The 20,295-nt window shown below is 37.0% G+C and overlaps 3 protein-coding genes across 5 annotated transcripts; 2 read left to right on the top strand and 1 right to left on the bottom strand.

The window, feature by feature from the left end:
* Positions 1-284: 284 nt before the first annotated feature.
* LOC127800707 (bifunctional aspartate aminotransferase and glutamate/aspartate-prephenate aminotransferase-like) lies at positions 285-7,887 on the top strand. 2 transcript variants are annotated; one of them, XM_052335483.1, is made up of 10 exons: positions 286-655; positions 3,336-3,555; positions 3,679-3,772; positions 3,872-3,975; positions 4,239-4,487; positions 5,360-5,473; positions 5,586-5,669; positions 6,848-7,018; positions 7,163-7,276; positions 7,481-7,887. In XM_052335483.1, exons 1-10 carry the CDS (start codon positions 531-533, stop codon positions 7,619-7,621), a joined length of 1,416 nt encoding a protein of 471 aa, XP_052191443.1. In that variant the 5' UTR covers positions 286-530; the 3' UTR covers positions 7,622-7,887. The 2 variants fall into 2 exon arrangements, with proteins under 2 accessions (XP_052191444.1, XP_052191443.1); XM_052335484.1 differs by lacking the exon at positions 4,239-4,487 and having other exon boundaries at positions 285-655.
* A 2,993-nt stretch (positions 7,888-10,880) lies between these two features.
* LOC127800337 (protein NEN4) lies at positions 10,881-13,254 on the top strand. Its single transcript, XM_052334892.1, has 6 exons — positions 10,881-11,365; positions 12,029-12,075; positions 12,200-12,263; positions 12,340-12,417; positions 12,494-12,652; positions 12,780-13,254. The coding sequence occupies exons 1-6, from the start codon at positions 10,913-10,915 to the stop codon at positions 12,870-12,872; spliced, it is 894 nt and encodes a 297-aa protein (XP_052190852.1). The 5' UTR covers positions 10,881-10,912; the 3' UTR covers positions 12,873-13,254.
* Positions 13,255-13,821: 567 nt separating this feature from the next.
* Positions 13,822-19,976, bottom strand: LOC127798661 (low affinity sulfate transporter 3). 2 transcript variants are annotated; one of them, XM_052332191.1, is made up of 12 exons: positions 19,323-19,970; positions 19,169-19,217; positions 18,870-19,077; positions 18,557-18,734; positions 18,371-18,436; positions 18,032-18,262; positions 17,783-17,909; positions 17,384-17,670; positions 15,559-15,752; positions 15,348-15,436; positions 14,590-14,666; positions 13,822-14,262 (listed from the first exon to the last, which is right to left on the bottom strand). In XM_052332191.1, exons 1-12 carry the CDS (start codon positions 19,764-19,766, stop codon positions 14,122-14,124), a joined length of 2,091 nt encoding a protein of 696 aa, XP_052188151.1. In that variant the 5' UTR covers positions 19,767-19,970; the 3' UTR covers positions 13,822-14,121. The 2 variants fall into 2 exon arrangements, with proteins under 2 accessions (XP_052188151.1, XP_052188152.1); XM_052332192.1 differs by having other exon boundaries at positions 14,115-14,262; positions 15,344-15,436; positions 19,323-19,976.
* Positions 19,977-20,295: the final 319 nt, after the last annotated feature.

The raw sequence follows: 20,295 nt of genomic DNA, 5'->3' as shown, positions 1-20,295 counted from the left end.
AAAAAATTAATAAAAATAAAAAAAACTTCCCCAACCGCTGGGGTCAAGGAAGTGTTCCATGGCAGTAGTCGTGCATGTTTATATATATATATATATAGGTATATCTGTATGTGTGTGAGTTTGTGTGTTACCTATCTGTATCTGTATGTGTGTGAGTTTGTGTGTGAATATATATATATATATATATGTGTGTGTATTTGGGGGAGAGAGAGATGGGTGTGAGAGAGAAAGAGATAGAAATAATGAGAGAGAAAGAGAGATGGAGTGGATGGATAGTTGTGAGTGGCTGTGGGGAGTAAAAAGGGAAGAAAGATGGTATGATTGCGGGTGACAGTGTAAAATAGGATTTTTGAAAGGTGGGGTAGAATTTTGTCGGGTATGGCTGTGAGAAGTAATTATATTGGATGTGAAGAGTAATTTTTGAAAGTTCTATTTTTCCAAATTTCCCAAATGGTCCTCCGCCGCCGTTCCTGCGACGGAAAAGTGCTCGTCCGACGCCTCTCTCTTGTCGTCTCAAATACTTGTGAGAAATGGCTGCTTATTCTTTGAGGGGCGGCTCACCCAGCGGCAATAGAATTGCTTTGAGAGATCAATTTGAGGGACTTCGTTCTTCCCTGCGTTCAGATTTCTTCATATCAGTCTCTTTCTCTTTCAAGTAAGCAGACCATGCCTCTCCCTTCGTATGGGTTCCTTTTTGTTTTCGCCTCGGTTTGTACTTAAACACTGAGAATAAAGGGCAAAGCAGAAGAAAAGGGACAATCTTGAGCCTGGATCTTGATGGGTTTCTGCTTTAGATGATTGAAAGCTGTTCGTTTGTTTGATGGATATTTTTTTTTTGTATATTTATTTTGGGTTTTCATTGACTGATTAATATCAGTTCTATTTGCTCCAATCGCCAATCAATCAGTATTTCCTCCTCGGGTTCGTGAGATCAGTGAATTACTGCCTCGTGTTGGTATCTTGGAACTACCTTGCTTGGAATCAGAAAGCATTTTACAGTAATAAAATTTCAAAATTCAGAAGAAGAGAGAAGGGTTTTACGGTGCATGATGTCAGTATTTGTTTTGCAACAGATACAATAAAGAATTGAAGGGGAGAATAAAGAAACACACTCGCGCGCGCATAAGGAAAGCTTTAAAGCAGAAGATAAACATGCTACTTCTTTTGTATCACTGCTAGTAATGAATTCATGGTGATATGTGGTTTAAAAGGTGTTCAGCTTCCAAGTTCCAAACAAAATGGAGAGCTTGTTATTTGGAAACTAAACTCTTGACATTTAACTTGTACTAAAAGCTCATAGCAAATAGCAGCACTATTACATCTTATTATGATTTTGAACTTTTCTGAGATTTAAATAGAACACTTGGGTTGACCTATTACTAACCTGTGCTCATATCTACAACTTCTATTGGCTGTTACAACTGGTTCTAATAAACCTAATCTTAAACAAGTGTAGGCATTGAACTGATTCTAATACAGCTACTCTTAAGAAACTGTAGGCATTGAACTTGGCCATGCACGTGCGTGAGATATTCGAACCAAAAAGCCAGCTGAGCAGGATCAATGCACTGTTATCACTTGGACTGAGGACTTCTTCCTCAGTGTCATGCCAACTCCTCTGTGGCACATTATGAGCACCTAAGTGCCTCACCAACTCCTCTTTGGAAGCTTCTTCTGCCATTGTCTCAGCATCTTTAAATTTTGCCATCTCCATTGCAGCTCCTTTGTGCTGCAACAACTTCTCTGTGCCATTTTTCTTTGCTCCCCTTGGGGATTCTACCTTCCCATGTTTTTGGACCCATTTTATTCCTCATACACTATACCAATGCCCGACTCATGACAACTAGGATTTTTTGGTGAGGGTTAATGGCTTATCATGTGCATTGTCATCTGTTTGAGGGGCTTTTTAGTTCAAGACTGATCTGAGGGAAAGATTCCGGGCATTCAAGACCACCCTAAACGTGGACCAATCCGAGAAGAGAATGCTACCTAACATTTGAACAATCACTTTAGATAAGATGATTGGTATATAATCTGACACACTCTTTCAGATATGAGGTTTGGGTAGTGATGCACACATTTCTATCGTCACTTTACGGATGTTTATATTGTTTGGATTCTTTCAATTTCTTTTTACCGCTTAGCTTTTGGCAATATCATTTCAATGACAAGTATCAACCCAAAGTTACCTTCCTACTGTGACAGAGAACAGTTAACAAGTAATTTGAAAAAGAATTCATGACTATTACTATGCACTATTTTGAAGTGCAAGTGGGAATTTTTTGGAACTAAATTGTTGAATTGACCTTTTCAAAATTTCCTTAATGTGACTTTTGAGCCACGAGTCTTTCTTCCTTTACATGGTTTGAGATAACTGTTTCGTTTTAGGAAAATACAAATTGCAAGTTGTGGAAGGAAATACCTGCATGAAGATTGTTGAATGCCCTTAATGGCATCAAGAGGATCATTGCTTGGGGTTCAAGCCATTGGAGAGAAGGGTGAAAAGGAGTGAACATAGGCAGTTAGTGAAGGAGACAGACACAGGAGATTTAGAGAGAGAGGGAGAGGGAGAGTGTAGTGTCTCTTAATGGAGGAAAATTCTTCCTTATATAGGCTTCTAAGTTCTTTAGGAATGGGTTGAATCATGAGTTATGGAAAGGGGTTTGCCCTATAGGTTGCCTTATGTCCCATGAAGGTGACATGGCTCCTTGATGAAGCGATTCATCATCACAATTAATGAGCTAAAAGGAGTACACACACAAGTATTCTAGATTTTCTGGTAAGTTTAAATCTTGTTTTTTCTTGGTAAGTCACATACACTTCCATTATTATTTCTTCATTTTAGTTTTCCTCCTTGGAAGAATGTGGGTCTCTCTTTGTTTTTCCCCAGGGGATATGTCCAATCCACAAGGTTAGATCTGCCTTGGATTTGCAATGTGAGCTAGTCGTCTAGTTGACACTTGCATCTAGACTTATTCAAGGAGAAATGAAAAGTATAAAGGTAATTAAAGCAACATAGTTTTGTCAATAAACATCTCATGCTGTTCTTTTAAGGTATGCAAGAATAGGGAGTATTCTAGGTGAAGAGTATTAAGTGGGAGGACCAATATCTTCATGTTGTTATGTTTCAAATTATCTGAATTGCCCAAGATTCCATATGTGAAGATGCTACAGCCTTAACTTTATACAGGGAAATGTTTTAACCTATTAACTGCAGCCAATCCTGTGAATTTATAATTGTAAAATTTCTAATTCTTCTGTTCTATTAATTGCTGTTGGCATACCATTTCTTCTCTGCCTCTACTTCTGGTTCTGACAAGGTCTTTGGGCAACAGAAAACCACTGCAGATGCACAGTACAACAGTCCTAAAAGCAATGAGTAGCTTTGAGCAAATGGCTGTTGACATCTCACTAAGTCCCAGAGTAAATTCAGTGAAGCCCTCAAAGACAGTGGCTATAACTGACCAGGCAACAGCTCTTGTACAATCTGGTGTCCCTGTTATTCGATTAGCAGCTGGAGAACCTGACTTTGATACCCCAGCTGTAATAGCAGAGGTAATTGCTGTATGGTCTCTTATCTGATTGATTAATTTGGGTTTAAAAATGTGTGGTCTCCCCAGTTCTTGCATCACTAGTTATTTTTACTTAGTTCTATATTTTGTGCGTTAATGAAATTAGGCAGGGATTAATGCAATTCATGAAGGTTACACAAAGTACACTCCCAATGCAGGAACCCTAGAACTTCGTTCAGCAATTTGTCACAAGTTGAAGCGTAAATTGATTTTCTATTTGTCAAATTCCTTTTCCTAATTGAACTAATCGTTGTTCTTGCTAAGAGGGGGATTTCCATGGTTTTTTATTTTTTTGGCAGAGGAAAATGGAATCTCTTATACACCTGATCAGATTTTGGTGAGTAATGGAGCAAAGCAGAGCATCCTTCAGGCAGTGTTAGCTGTTTGTTCTCCAGGAGATGAGGTGGGTGTAGTCTGCTCTTCACCGTTCAGTAGTTCTCTGGATCTCCTGTATGATATATACATGGTGTGAAATGTATATATTAGATATATGTTTGTTCTTGGATGGTCCCTTTCCAATGTGTATGCCATGAAGGTTGATAATGTGGGTACAATTGAGATAATCTATTTCCATTACCTAAGTGATGGTTGCTGTCTTTAAGTTGTTACAATATATGCTCTACCTGCACTGTAAAAGACTCTTATGATATGGCATTTATACTTCAGGTCATAATTCCAGCTCCGTTTTGGGTGAGTTACCCTGAAATGGCAAGGTTGGCTGATGCAACACCTGTGATTCTCCGAACGCACATCTCCAAAAACTTTCTATTAGATCCAAAGCTTCTTGAATCAAAACTAAGCGAGAAGTCAAGACTTTTGATTCTTTGTTCTCCATCTAATCCAACAGGATCTGTTTACCTGAGGGAACTACTTGAAGAGATTTCTCAAATAGTCGCAAGGCATCCCCGACTTCTGGTAGTATGACTTATAGTAGATTGACTATACACCACCTAAACTTTGGCTATTTGACTCAGACACACCCTAAGCTTTACAATTGACCCAATTAGTTCCTAAATTTTCCATGATACCGTTTCCATTTCTAACTGCATTAAGCAAATTGATAGTACACCTAAACTTTGGGTCTTTGGCTTAAACATCCCCTGAGCTTTTATTTTTTGCCAAATCAGTCCCTAGACTTTCCCAAAAAGTCCATGACTAATAGCTAAAAACAAAAATTTGTGGGGTGTCTAGGCCAAAGACCCATAGTTCATAGGGTGTACGGTCAATTTACAGTAGTATCATTTATAGTAGATTGACTATACACCACCTAAACTTTGGCTATTTGACTTGGACACCCTAAACTTTAAAATTGACCCAATTAGTTCCTAAACTTTCAAAAAATTATCCATGATGCCGTTTCCATTTCTAACTGCATTAAGCAAATTTATAGTACACCACCTAAACTTTGGGTCTTTGGCTGAAACATCCCCTGAACTTTTATTTTTCGCTAAATCAGTCCCTAGACTTTCCCAAAAAGTCCATGACTAATAGCTAAAAACAAAAATTCATGGGGTGTTTAGGCCAAAGACCCACAGTTCATAAGGTGTACGGTCAATTTACTTAATGCTGTTAGTAACGGAAGGGTCTTGTGACTAATTTTGGAAAGTTTAAGGATTAATTGGGCCGATTTTAAAGTTTAGGGGATGTCTAAGTCAAATAGCCAAATTTCGGGGGGTGTATTGTCTATTTACCCTATCATTTATCATGCGACTTTGATTTGTTTCTTTAGAGGATAAACCACTTGGCTAGCGTTGGTATTTTGATTTGTCTTTGGCTATTCCATTTAGGTTCTGTCTGATGAAATATATGAGCACATTATTTATGCACCAGCAACTCACACAAGTTTTGCATCTTTGCCCGGCATGTGGGAGAGGACTCTGACTGTCAATGGGTTTTCTAAGGTGCTTCAACTGTGTTCTCTTTAAGCTTCTTTTCTGTTTTTCTCCTCTTTGATAATTATGATGTGGTGACAAATATCTCCTGCTCACCATCCAAGAATGTGGATACTTGCAGGCTTTTGCAATGACTGGTTGGAGACTTGGATACCTAGCTGGTCCCACACACTTTGTTGCAGCATGTGGAAAGATCCAAAGCCAGGTATGCCTTCTCGTTGCATCTAAAGATCCATTACTTTTTTTGGTGATCTTTTGTGTTAGTTGCATCCTAGAACCTTCATCTATATGTTTGCTAGCAACTGTTTGGGCCAAAATGAGCACAAATACAATTTTTTTGCCTTATGATAATAAGTCGCAGCAATTGGTCTCGACCAACCAATACTGATGACACATGCTGGCGCAGAGATTGCACAAGCACAACACACTGCTTTGGGTCAACACTCTTCCATTATTACTTTAAGCAATACAAAGAGAAATCCTACCTTGACTTTCCCAAAAGTCTCTCTTGTGGAAAAATTCTACCAACTTCTTAGACCCTATATATAGCCATCCATGGTCATTACCTTGGTAATTGACACTCCCAACCACTCAAGGGGATACCCTAAAGCCAACACTAACTTATCTGCTGGATGCACCCACAACTGCTCCTACATGTGTAGTGGTTGACAACACCCAATTGCAAATGTGCCTTGTAATTGTCAGCAACCACCCATAGGTGGCATAGGTAGTCTGCTGGACCTTGCATACGCCACGGACAATCGCCCAGGTCAAGAGAACTGCCTCACATGTAAGTGACCACCCAGCATGTGCCGGATAGCCGGGTCTTAAGCTTTGAGAAGCGCGTGCATGTTAGCTTTATATGTCCCTGCAGCCGCCACTTGAGCTAGCTGGTGCCCTGCAATGCTCCCAGCCTGTCTGGCTGCACGGGCTCCCTGGCGTGCGAAGGGGCTGCACAGAAGTCGGATCTCACATCGTTGCTTCAGCATGTAGTGCATATGGGGGTGCCAACATTTGGTTATTTTGGTCAATTGTGGAGTGATTTGCAATTAAACTGAATTAATCAAACTTGTATATAACAAAATTGAACCCCACTGAAATTTTGTGAAAACCTATTTAACCGTATTAATCGAAATAATCAAAATGAGCAAAATTAATCAAATAACCATTGTTAAGAAAGTTTAGTAGAAAGTCAAGACATTTCAACATGTGCAATTATTGTGATAGGCATAAACCTAGGTTTATAGTAGTGATACTTCCGGAAATAACCTAGAACTTAGTGATATTTTTGTAAAATAATCATATTTTTCGATGGCCCTCTTGACCAAGGTCCTTGACGTGCAATTAACAAGCTCAATCTTATTCCTGTATGGACTATTCCAGGCCACTTCAGGTGCCAGCAGTATATCTCAAAAAGCGGCTGTTGCTGCTTTAGGACTGGGCTATGCTGGTGGGGAAGTGGTTTCAACAATGGTTAAAGCTTTTCAGGAGCGGCGAGATTATTTGGTCAAGAGTCTTGTGGAATTGGAAGGTGTTAAAATATCGGAGCCCCTGGTATGGTCTTCATCTTTTGTATGCATATTTGGCTTTTAAAACCAGGTGCTACCTTGCCTTGTCCTGGTCTCTCGTTTCTTATCTTTTCTCGTCCTTATGCTAGCCAAAGCTCGATTTCTTGGTTATCATACTTCCCATTTGCAGGGAGCTTTCTATCTCTTCCTCGACTTTAGTTCATACTATGGAACAAATGTGGAAGGCTTTGGTATGATCAAAGATTCAGAGTCTCTATGCCGCTATCTTCTGGACAAGGCTCAGGTAAATGTATTAAATAGGCAAGCAAGAACTGTACTCACTAGTGCATGCAACAAACTTAAGCCCTCGACAAACGATTAGTTTCTTTCACTGCTAAATGATCTCTCATCGTGTTAATGACACTACGGTAAATCACTGCCTGCATAAGCACGTTTTAAGGGATTAATTAGGTACACTGATTGACGACTTAACGATCATGGTTCTTAGGTTGCTCTTGTCCCCGGCGATGCATTCGGGGATGACAGCTGCATTCGCATCTCCTACGCAGCGTCGCTTCCCACCCTACAGGCTGCTGTGGAGAGGATCAAGAGCGCGTTATCTCCTCTCAAAGCTGTCGATCCTTCGTAATTCAGATACAGATCCTGAAGGCTGCAAAATCTGCGAGGTAGTGTAGCTCTACTTGAGTTGGGATGCAACATGCGTACTCCCTTTCAACACTGCAGATTGAGTTCCGTGATCCCACACCATTAGTATGAGCAATTTGAACCCCCCAGGGTGGCTTTTGTACTCAATTAAACTCAATGTGAAGGACTTGAAGCACTGTAAAATCATCTGAGGAAACAAGTGCCCTTAATCTTAGTGGGATGAAAGCTTCTTATTTTTATTTATTTATTTATTTTTCTGTTCAGTATGTATATCTCTATGAAATTATATATATATATATATATTGTTAAAGTGTAAATTAGTTGATTCTTGTTTAATTTTCTTTTACAAAAAATTTTGTTTGAATGATATATATATATATAAATATGTATGTATATTTTTTAAAATTTTATATTAAAAAAATTATTTAAGATTTGATTGAACTGGTTTGGTCTTGACCTTAATAGGTTTAGTTTTTGGTTTGTGATTTTAAGAATCTCGATCTTAATCTAGTTTGATTTAGGGTTAGATCGATTTGATTTAAATCGAATGAATAAGAGTGTTAAACTAAATTGTAGGTTAAAAATTATTTTTTTGATAAATTGATCATAATTTTTTCTCTTTTTGATTGAGACACTATTTGAATTTTAAAATTCCTCTAATCAGACTTTAGGCTTTTCTAAATTAGTCACGATATTAAATAAATTAACACTTCACAGCATTAAATAAATTAATCACACACTCAATAAACTTTTATTTTTACTAAATTAGTCTCTAAATTTTTCTAAAATACCAAAAAACCCCTACATAAGAAACAGCTTTAATTAAATTAAATTAAGGTACTTAACTATCTTATTTTCTTTCATAGGATTTAGGAGATATCGTAACGTTTTTTAGAAAATTAAATGACTAATTTAGTAAAAGAATAAAAGTTTAAGAGTGTTTGGACGAACAATTCAAAATTTAGAGATGTATGATTAATTTATTTAATATCATTAAGAAGAAAAGTGTGTTATAGTTAATTTTAAAATGTTTAGAAATTAATTAAATAAATTTTAAAATTTAGAAACATGAAGCGAAATAACTTGAATTTTTAATTATGGTTTATTGTATGCATGCGCGTGGAATTTGTTTTGGTGAATGCGATTGGATTTACGTAAGGTAGGCTGCAGAGAATCCCTTCTCCTGTTCACTTTCCTTTGCTTCAGATGTACCTCATGACCTATGATGGAAGAAAACATTGTGACCGCCAAGGCCATAGCTCAAAGGTTGAGATTGTATACAAGGTAGAATTAAAATGTCTTGGACTTTATTTGCTATATAAATAGTAAGGGATTCTGTGTTTTATTTTTGTTGTGGGATTTCGTGATTTACCTCTTCTGCTGTAATCTTGGGGCTGAGTTGCGGAGGCCCTTAAGAACTTCACATTTTGGAACCAAAGAAAACATTTCGAGGATATTGTTTCGACGTTTTTAAAATGATTTTTTGTATGTAAATGTGTCGGGATAATTTCCTATATATTTTTTCACTTATGTATTTTTCTCGTGTTTTCATTTTTTATATTTTTAAAAAATATTATTTCTCTATTTCTATTTCGTATTGTATTTTTTTCTCATCTTTAATCCTGTATAACCTAGCATTTAAGATAAAAAACAAAAAAAAAAAATTCTTTAAGCATAAAAAAATTACTTTTTATAGTTATAGAAAATATTTTTTTAGTTAGGCAAAATATTGATATTCTTGAATACCTTAATATTTCTCCTAAATATATATTGAGAATATTTGTACATGTGAAAAAAATTTAAAATTTTAAATAAAAATTTATTGGGTGACATTTAGTAGTAACAATTTATTTCTTAAATAAATTCTTAAATGAAATAAAATTTGAAATAGTGATAAAATTATTTGAAAAATTAAATATTATTTAGAGATTATAAATTTAAATTTTATTAATGTAATTAATTTTTAATTTTTTAAACAAGAGATTTGAAAGGTTGCTTAGATTGCCATGTGTCATCATACCTTTCCCATACCATTCGGGTCATAGTTATCAAAATGGCTCAGCAGTACGGGCTTCACACCACTTTCAGACTATATCCCAAAGTTACATCTTAGGTACAAGATCTAGCAAAAATCGTACTCAGACAATCTTAGATAGGGCTAAATAAGTCTTTGGCTTGAAAAGGTGGAATTCCTGGTTAAGGGTCTCTACACATTATTTTACGTACGTGAAATAGGTTAATTACGATATACGACAACGTATCAGGTAGGAGACATAGTGCATAATACTCACAAGGAATCAGTTCACAGGAAGATGAAACTCTCACACTGCGACTGTCATGACTCGAACCTAATGCAATCTATTACCTGAGAACCAACCATGCTACGCCCATGAGACATTCCTAAAAGATAAGAGGGCTTGAACATTTAACTTGTTATTCTATTAATTTCGCTCTTTAATATCAAACACTAACTTAATTGTTGAAATTTACACCAAAAATCAAGTACGTTATATTTAAAGAAAATTGACAATTGATGCATTGGGTCCTAACCTATAATGCACTGAAATGTCTCGAGTGTTGTTTTGACTTTTTTAAAGTATTTTTTATATTGAAAAGTCAAAAACATAAAAAAAAATAAAAAGATATATTTTGAAGTCATTTTTGTAATTTTAGAAACGTTTTGGGGCTATTTCATAATATTAAAAAAATGTGGGGTTATTTTTATATTAAAAATTATATTTACAAAAATCTTTATATTTTTTTATTTTTTATTTTTTTTAAAAAAAATATTTTTTTTTATTTTCGTTTTCATACCATCTAGGTCGTAACTCCTGTCCAACATCATGACGACAGATTTTGTGGCAAAACCAACTCGGGTTTGCCGATGGGTTAGATAACTTTAGTGATTTTGTTTTTTGGGAAAAAACTTTATAAAAATATCAGTTCCCTCCCACCAATGCAATTGTTTGCAGCAACGAGATTCTAGGCTAACCAGAAGGGCTTTACAGACGACATCCCGAAGAAGATAAAGACACCTTTGTCCAAATCCAGAAACTAAATTTAACTTGAACCACAAGACAATCAATCTCAACAATCCCACATTCAGATCAAGAATATTCCTCTTCCAGCCCCATGCAAATGCAATTTCCCCTTTTCCCTTCTCTCCTCCTCATTCTGTGATCCATTCGTGTGTATGTATATATATATATATACATATATACGTACACCAGGAACCACAAAACCTTTCCATCTTAACCAGTAGCATCCAGCCGCCATGGAAGAAGGCTCATCATCGTCGTCGTCTTCATCGTCAGAGCTTGTGTTCTTCGATTTAGAAACAACAGTGCCGAACAAAGCCGGACAAAGGTTCTGGGTTTTGGAGTTCGGGGCAATCGTAGTGTGCCCGAGAAAGCTGACGGAGCTGGAGAGCTATTGCACCCTCATCAGGCCGCTGGATTTGTCTGCGGTGGCCTCCAAGTCCAGCCGCTGCCATGGCATCACCCAGGAATCCGTCAAGAACGCGCCGTTCTTCCACCAAGTTGCCGACAAGATTTTCAGCCTTCTCGACGGCAGGGTGTGGGCCGGCCACAACATCCACCGATTCGACTGTGTTCGGATCAGGGAGGCCTTCGCTGACATCGGAAAGCCGCCGCCGGTGCCCGTCGGCATCATCGATTCGTTGGGCGTTTTGACGGACAAGTTTGGCAGAAGAGCTGGGAATATGAAGGTATATATATATATATTACTTGCCATGCATGCAATAATAGGAGCAATTAGTTTTTTTCCTGAAATTCTAAATTGTTTTCAAAAATTAAAAATTATTTTTTTGAGAAATTAATTATACATTCTCTTAAATTGACAATTTGACTTGCACTAGCTTTAAAATTTGCCTAATCAATCTCTAAATTTTTCAAAATTAACTAATCACACACTCACTCTATCACTAACAATCTTAAGCAAATTGATCATATATCCCTCAAACTTTCATTTTTGCCAAATTAGTCCTTAAATTAATATGAGAAATTAGTTTCTTTTTTTTGGCTGAAATTCCAAATTTTCTCCCATTTTGAACAGTTTAGCCTCAATATCATATAATGATTCATAATGAAAATGTCATCGTTACTTACTATAATATATGAAAATGCCTTAAAAGGTGTCATTTCGAATTTTCTAAACATTATTGCACATAAATGCATCAGGGGTATCCCTATATTTTTTTTTTATTTACTTGTTTCTCCCATGTTTCTATTTCCTACTTTTTAAAACAATATTATTTTTTCATTTCTATTTCGTATCATATTCGTTTCTCGTTTTTATTTTTGTACAACTTAAGTTACTTATGTGTGTGTATATATATATTTATTTATTTATTTTTCTGATTTTCTTTTAGATGGCAACTCTTGCATCTTATTTTGGGCTCGGGGAGCAAAAGCATAGGTAAACAATTGACCTCCAATCTTAAGACCTTTATTTCTTGATGCAATATATAAATATAATTAAATTAATTAAGCCAGATTTAAAGTTTAATCATCAGTTGTTTTTATTTCTTTCATATATACAGGAGCCTTGATGATGTGCGCATGAACTTAGAAGTCCTCAAGCACTGTGCTACCGTGCTATTCCTGGTACAAAAACTAATGCTAATTAAGAGTTAATTAACATGTTTAATTGTAATTAAGAGTTAATTGTACTCATCTTCAGGAATCCAGCCTCCCAAGTGTACTGGAAGGCGGATGGCATGGCTCTCCCGCAGTGACAACAAGAAGCAGAAGCGTTTTGGTATGCCAATTTGCCTTAATTAATCTGTTTTTGGACATATAATCAGTAACTAATTTTTGGGTTTATGGTTAATTAGGAACCCAGTAATCTTCCAACCGACCCTAATGGCAAATGGGACAGGTCTCCTCCACGCATCACAACTAGAAGCAGGAGCAGTAACAATGTGGGGAAACGTCCTTCATCTTCACTTGGGTATCACAGAGCTGTGCCCTATGCTAGGGCAGGTTTAGGAAAGGTTTAACCCCATCTTTCTCTAATCTGAAACTAATTATGTGAACACATGCATATATATTGACATTTTCTTCGATATATATATATATATATATTGAATAACACGTGCAGTTCTTTATTTGTCAATGCAGGTGACGGATAGAGTGGCAAATCTTTTGTGTAAAGCTGAACATAAGCCTCTTGGTAGTTTGCTAATTAAGCATTCCCATTCATTGCTTCGCTGAGCACCAATAAAGTTCTGTTTCATCATTCCGGGCTGAGAGAGCTCTATGTATATGGCAATGAAGCTCTAGGCTTAGAAGGAAGCTGGTTCGAGTTATGGAAACCATTAATGTCCCATCACCATGGAGCAAAAGGGAGTCTAAGTAGGGCAACAAAAACGAGTTCTTGGGGAGATGTAGAGATCATCGGATTCGATCCACAAAGCTAGCTATATAGGCGAGCAACTTATCTTGCTCGTAAAAATTTAAAGGGTTTGTTTCTAATTATTTCCTTTTAAGTAACCCAAATGTTAAATAAATGTTTAATTAAAGATATCAAGGTGATCGAGCCCTGCTCGCAATTTCTAAATTGTAGAAATTTGATCATATAATGTTAATTAATTATCTATTGATTTACCATCTGAAATTAACGATTGTCTACATAAACTATGGAGCCCTCACAATTTCTAAATTATAGATATTTGATTAAGTAATGTCAATTAATTATCTATTGATTTACCATGTGAAATTGATGATTGTCTAAGTGTACAATCAAATTTATGATTACAAATTAGATTGTACGAAAACGAAAAATGAATATAATAAGAAATAAAAATGGAAAAATAATATTTTTCAAAAAAAATAAAACGAAAATATTACAGAGAAAATACATAAATAAAGATTTTTTGTAAATATAATTTTTAATATAAAAATTATAAAAATAATTATTTAATCTAAAAATATACATAAATTTCATAATGAATTCAAATAAATTCTAGAAAAAAATAAATATTTTTTGTTAGAAATGAATTTTTTTTTTCTCTAACCTCTTTGTAGATGAAAATCTGTTTTTAAATTGAAAATGTATTTTTTATATTTTTCTAATATTACCAAGCGGCCCTAAAAAGTTTTCGAATTTTTAAAAATAGACTTTTCAGAGTTTCAAAAAGGAAAACATCAAAGACCCGAATAATTTCCAGTTATGAGTACCCTTCAAATTAGGTAATATATATTATAGTATATTACAGGTACCATTCATTTTACATATGAAACCCAACAACATTGTATCTCCCAAACAAGAAGGTCGAGGTGCCTTGTTCTGGCTTGCTGTTATTGATTTGGAGATTAATTAGAACACTAATGTGTTGGATCATCTCCTTGGTTTATTTGGTGTCCCACTTACATGTACATAGGTATGTCGTATGGGACTGGATATAATTAAGCACAATAAGGAGGCTGCAGCAAGCACAAAGCCAGCTGATTAAACTACTAATTAAGCCATTGATCTAGCATGATCATGGCATGCATCCATTGCCTCTCCAACAGTCAAGAAGATCCTAGCACCAGCTTTGTTCACGAAGTTGGCCAGCCTTAGCTTGTGAATTACTTGCCACCTAGGGTTGGCAATGGCTAACTGCACAACAAATTAAGGGAAACCTCAACATTAGGCTATATGTCAAAAAGGGTAAACCCGACATCTTAAAGATATTCCCAATGGTATAATGGATGAATGATTCGATCATCAAAAGAGGGTCCATAAAATTAAACGAATACCCTAAAACATTCTTATGATAATCAAATTTTTGAGATTTTTTTTTTTTTTTTTTTTGGTGGGGGGGGGGGGGGGGGGGGGGGGGCGCAAAAATGAGTCTCATTTAACGTTTTGCAAAAGTCTCTGTTGTTTAACATTAATTAACCTTGTCAATGGAAGTGCAATTAATGTACTACAATGCTGCATTACCTGGGTGCCATGAGATGTGAGCTCCTTTAGCAGTTCCTCAAGAGAAGCAATTCCAGATGTGTCGATGTTCATCAAGTCTATGATCAACATTGATTATTTGAAAGCAAATTAGTTGCTCCTCCAACTTAATTAAAAACAAAAAACTATTAATCAAGAACCGATCAAGCATATTAATGATGAGTTATCCTAATATTAAGATAAATTAAGAAAAGGGAGCTCTTCAAGATGACATGTAGTCAACGACATCTCGAACCTAGGCCAAAAGCAATAGGCATCACAAATTTCGTGAACCAAATTCTAAAATCTAACTTGAGGGCATACAAACCCAAAAGAATGATTTGACCCAAAATATTAGATTTGGACCCAGACTTAGTAGGGTCCAATATTGCTTCTCATCAAGATCTACCAGGCTTGCATCCGATTGTCTACATGGCATGATTGATCATGACTTTTCATCGGCCTCACAATATGCTTATATAAAGGCGTGAATTTCAAGATTTAGAATCTCATTAATTGCATCACTCTATCTCGAGATTCATGATTGACTTGATCATTAGAGAATATACCAGCTGGGGGATAAAGCCTTGCTCTCCTTTTGCAGGTTGAGCAAGTCTTGATCAGGTTCGGAGTCAAGTACAGCTAGAAACATTTGGAGGTTCAGAAAAATTAGCCAAGAGCATAGCCCTTCTGATGGTGATCGACTCCAAGACATCATCACATATATGTCACATATATATACAATATATATACATACTTACTGGACATGTCGAGAATCACCAATTGGGTTCCTCGTTCAGCAGTTCCTTTGATGTCTGCATCTTCTTCTTCATCCACCGACTTCAAAATTCTAAAACCAAAAACGTAAAAAAAAAATGAAATTAAGCTGTCTTTCAAGCTGATGATCATCTGCATATATATATATACACACACACACAGTTATTAATTGATTCGGGTACTGATCTGAGGTACCTTTCTATAACGAAGCTGGCATTGGCAAAGCAAAGCAGCGCAGATCTGATGCGGATTGTAAGAATTCCAGGCGTTTTTATAGTCATGGGGTACTGATTGACATCGTAAAACACATCGGTTCCAGGAAGCCTTCCAAGGTTTTCTATGCCTGGTTGAATTGTGTTCAGTATGATCTTTGCAAATGATATCATTACCTGCAAATCCAACCCATAATCTTACTACCATCAGAACAATTCTTTATATATATCAGAGGCTTATAATTACCTAATCTTCACCCTATTTTGTATAACACACACACACACACACATATTTTTTGTTGAAGTATATTTTGATCTTTATATATATCTGAGCTCATTAGGAGCAATGGTGGTAGTAGAGAGCTTAGGACGTTAGACACAACCCCGAAGTCCACCACTCCAAATGTAGAAGTCCTAAATGAACAGGTATGTAATGTCTCTATTAGATAATTTTGTTTAAGATAGACAGAGGATAATTGGGTGTGTGTTAGAATTTTTAAATTTGTGAGATCTGATCGATTATTTTGTTTTAATTTTTTTATGGTAAAACTATTTACCTCTTTCATGAAAATAAATCACATTATGATCGAACTGATTGAATCTTATTTTCGTTAATTGTTTTTTTGCTCTATTTCACACTATTAATTTTTCGCCATATATAATTATTTTGTTATTCTTAGAAATAAGGAGATGACATAGAATATATAATTATTTTGTTAGAGTCTTTTTATAATAACGTTCTCATCTCGTTAAAAATATAATTTATATAGTCAGAGTACCACCAAATTATAGAAAAATAACAAAAACATGCTCTCAAAGATGACTAAACTTTGTGGGCATACTTATCTAATTTTCTACCACTCTAAATGTTGGTGAAGTATCCTCATTTAGCATGCCTTTCCGGTTTTCCGGTCTCTATCTAATTAATCAACAAGGGCAGGAAGAACAAGGAAAAGCACAAAAAGGGAATTTATATATATATATATATGTATCTAGAAGAAATTTCATTTTATCTAGAAAGGATATATGTTTCTGTATAACAAAGCAGTAATTTTCTTGGTCAACATTCCTCGAATGCCAAACGGGCGCCAGACATGGATGGAATCCTATAGTGGGTCAAAAAGCTGAAACTGAAGCTGTCCCTGCCCTTTTGCTCAGGAGGATGCAACAGGAGATCAAGAAGCAATGCAGGATGCATCCGGCCAACTTCTTGGATGGATACATCTCGCGCACTTTGTTTTGTTCCATGATTCCATCATGAGAAGTTGACCAAATGAGCGCCTTTTCTTTTCTGGTAAAGCATAAATTAATTAATTAATTAATTAAATCTCCGCCAACCAATCCCAAAAGCATAAGGTTCCCTCGTCCTGATCTTCAGCTTGCCACTTTTTTCAGAATAGAATCAGGGCCCACCATTTCTGAGGATTCCCCTCAATTTTCTCGGGAAAATTTCCACTGTCTTGTAACTTATTACATATGAACAGTGGTGCAGATTATGCTCCATTCTTTTCAGACCCAACTTGGCAAAGCCAGTGTCACATCTAACGGTCCTACACCATTTATATCCGCCCTGATGAACTACAAGGGTGGTTGAGGAATGTTTGGAACCGACGAAAATGGAAAGGAAAATAAAAGAAAACAACATGCAGTTCATGTGTAAATATATAGCATTAATCTGGGGTTCATTACCAAAAAAATAATCCTCGCCCAAGTTTTCAATTTTATATTCAACTTTAGAATACACATGAACTAGAATACTGGGATTATAAAGAAGTGAAGTTAGTAGTTGTAAGGAGAGAGAAGGGTACCGCAAGGAGGAGACCGATCTCAACAGAGGCGAACAAGACACCAAAGAATGCAGCAATGCAGGCAAGGAAGTCTAGTTTATCAACCCTCCAGATGTAATAAGCTTCGTTAAGGTCAACAAGGCCAGGCAAAGCTGAGAGGATAATGGATGCAAGAATTGCATTTGGGGTATAGTACAAGAGCCTTGTGAAGAATTGCAGTGACAACAACACTGTAATCGCCATTACGATGTTTGACATGGCGGTTTCACACCCCGCACTGTGATTAACCGCGCTGCGTGAGAAGGAACCTGCCCAGAGAAAATTAATCCCTTTGAAGATCAAGAAGAAGAAGAAGAAATAAAGGAAGTGTGTAATTGAAGTAAAGAGATAGTTAAGCTTTGCAGTTTTGGGCTTAATTACCAGTGCCAGTATAGCATGAAGTGAAGGAGCCTACTATATTCATGAATCCCATGGCCATCATTTCCTTGTTCCCATCAAGATGGTATCCTTTCATGGATGCAAATGACCGACCAACAGCAATGGCTTCCTGAAGAAGACAACATATATAGTAACACATTTAAGGATAAATATTGCTAATGTTGAAGAATATTAATATGGGATTTAAGTTTTGAGGCGTGCGTGTGTTGGGGGCGGGGGGGGGGCGCGCACCGTGAGGGCGATGACAGCAACAATCAATCCAATTTTGGCCACTTCAGAAGCGTGTGGGCCGCTGAACTGAAGCTGATGAACTGAGCTTGGATTCAGGCCTCCTTTGATGTGCTTCACGATCTTAACTCCATGTTCATCAGCCCTTGTCAGGAAAACGATGAGCGTCGACAAGATGACTGAAACTAGGGGTGCAGTTGCTGGTAACCAGAAGAGTTTCCTGCTCCTTCTACCCTGCAGATCAAAGAATCCAATCCAAAAAGATGCCCTCCAAATGGTGGAGAAAGAATTTTATTTAACAGAGATTAACTGTGACTGAGTGAATTAATTGTTACTAATTACCAGGAATCTGGTAATCAAGATGAAGATCAGAAAGGAGCAGCCAAGGATGAAATTGTAAGGATTCCACTGCAAATTGAAGAACACAGACAGTAAAAATAAATAATGTTTATGCTTTTTGCTGGGGCTTAGATCGATGTATATAATTAACAGTGAAGCCCATAAGATTAAAGAGGGAAGGAATTTAACCGGGTTGTGATGAACTGAGGTCCAAACAACTTTCAAGACAGAGATGATATCAGTTTTGTTTGTGAAGTGAGTGAGCCCAAGTAGTCCTTTTAGCTGCTGAAGGCCTATAACTATGGCTGCGCCCGCCATGAACCCCACTATGGCAGCATGTGAAAGAAAATCCACCAAAAACCCCAACCTGAATTAGAAGAAGAAGAAGAAGAAGAAGAAGAAGAAGAAGAATCAGTACTAGATAATGGGATGATTACACCAATTAATGAATTAGAAGAAGAAGAAGAAGAAGAAGAAGAAGAAGAAGAGATAGATCCTATACCTTAGAAGTCCAAAGGCAGTCTGAAAGACACCACTAAAGAAGGTTATAGTTAAGACTAGCCTTGTGTAAGCAAGAGGATTGGCGTCAGGATCTTCTAACTTCTGCGCGATGGACGACAACAACAATGAAACTACGGCCACCGGTCCGATGGCTAGCTCTCTTGACGTCCCCATGGCAGCATAAATAAGCGGCGGCACGACACTGGTGTCTGCATAAAACACACATATATTGTATATAAACACAGGCCTATATATGGATCAATGTAACATCAAATTAATCATATTAGTTTGCTTACTTACAGAGGCCATACTGAGGATCAAGCTTGGCTAAAGTGGCATACCCAATACTCTGCTTGGAACAAATTTACGATAGTGATGTATCAGGGCTAGCTAATTGGTATTAGTATGGCACAATTAATCCAGTAATTAATTCTGCTTAACGATGATGATTCACCTGGGGGATGCAGAGGCTTGCAAGGGTTAATCCAGCCAGCAAGTCATTCTTAAATTTGCTTGGGGAGTAGCTTCTGAACCATACCAGGATGGGGAAGATGGCCTCCAGCACTGAGATTGTTCCGGAGAGAGGCTGCTCCTTGAGCTTCCGAAGCTTGTTCCGGTGAGAGACGGCGGTCTCAGCAATGGAGTCGGCGAGCCTGCGGCCTAGGCCCGGCGGCCGGGGAGGGTCCAGCACCCACCTAGCCCTGACGGCGGCGTCTTCAGCCACCTTGCAGCTGGCGGTGGTGGTGTCAACACTGGCAGAAGAAGGCATGGTGATTAATTGAAGTGTTTGGGAGAACTTGGAAAGCTCTCTCTGATCAGCTTCTCTGGCAATTGGGTGAGTTCCAGATTCACCGGAAGCTACGATGCCAGGAGGAGGCGGCCCCATTGGAGGCTGCATTAATTCAGCAACAAGTTGAGATCACAAAAGCCATTGTTACAGAAGAACACTAGCTAGGCCAGGGTACCAGGCCAGGCCAGGCTTGGTTTAAGTTGAAAAGCTACTCAATTGAGGAACATGGACAAGCAAGGTGCATGGTGGGTATTTATCAACATGGAGCACCAAAATGTTGCACTGTTTCACCATGTGCCTTAAGGGGCCATACTCCATTGTAGGCCTCACCAATGCTTCCCTAAGTTCCCCTGCACCAACTTAGCTTGGGAATTTTTTTTTTTCTTGAAATGTTATATAGAATATCCTTTTTTTCCCTAAAAAATAAGTGGTATAGAATATCCAGATTTTTCAGTTTAGAAATAATTTTTTTAATTGATAAAATATTATAAAATATGATACTTTCATCGTCAACTAAATGTATTAAAAATAAGGTGAATAATGTAAACTTATTACACATTAACTTAAGCGTACTCGTTCGGTCTAGATTAGACCAGATTGAAAATAAGACTGAATCAAATCTATATTTTTGTCTCTC

Source organism: Diospyros lotus, chromosome 4 (genome assembly GCF_014633365.1).
Source record: "Diospyros lotus cultivar Yz01 chromosome 4, ASM1463336v1, whole genome shotgun sequence".
NCBI lineage: Eukaryota > Viridiplantae > Streptophyta > Magnoliopsida > Ericales > Ebenaceae > Diospyros > Diospyros lotus.
This window is presented reverse-complemented; position numbering and strand designations above follow the sequence as displayed.

Bases quoted from the DNA above. Each gene is read 5' to 3' on its own strand.
- LOC127798661 (XM_052332191.1), bottom strand. From the start codon at position 19,766: ATGCAGCCTCCAATGGGGCCGCCTCCTCCTGGCATCGTAGCTTCCGGT. The intron at 18,735-18,869 runs GTATAGGATCTA...CTTCTAATTCAG, and splicing joins ACTGCCTTTGGACTTCTAAG to GTTGGGGTTTTTGGTGGATT. The intron at 18,263-18,370 runs GTAATTAGTAAC...TTTGATCTGCAG, and splicing joins TCTTGATTACCAGATTCCTG to GGTAGAAGGAGCAGGAAACT.
- LOC127800337 (XM_052334892.1), top strand. From the start codon at position 10,913: ATGGAAGAAGGCTCATCATCGTCGTCGTCTTCATCGTCAGAGCTTGTG. The intron at 11,366-12,028 runs GTATATATATAT...ATTTTCTTTTAG, and splicing joins GAAGAGCTGGGAATATGAAG to ATGGCAACTCTTGCATCTTA. The intron at 12,264-12,339 runs GTACAAAAACTA...ACTCATCTTCAG, and splicing joins GTGCTACCGTGCTATTCCTG to GAATCCAGCCTCCCAAGTGT.
- LOC127800707 (XM_052335483.1), top strand. From the start codon at position 531: ATGGCTGCTTATTCTTTGAGGGGCGGCTCACCCAGCGGCAATAGAATT. The intron at 3,556-3,678 runs GTAATTGCTGTA...TAATGAAATTAG, and splicing joins CCCCAGCTGTAATAGCAGAG to GCAGGGATTAATGCAATTCA. The intron at 7,277-7,480 runs GTAAATGTATTA...CATGGTTCTTAG, and splicing joins ATCTTCTGGACAAGGCTCAG to GTTGCTCTTGTCCCCGGCGA.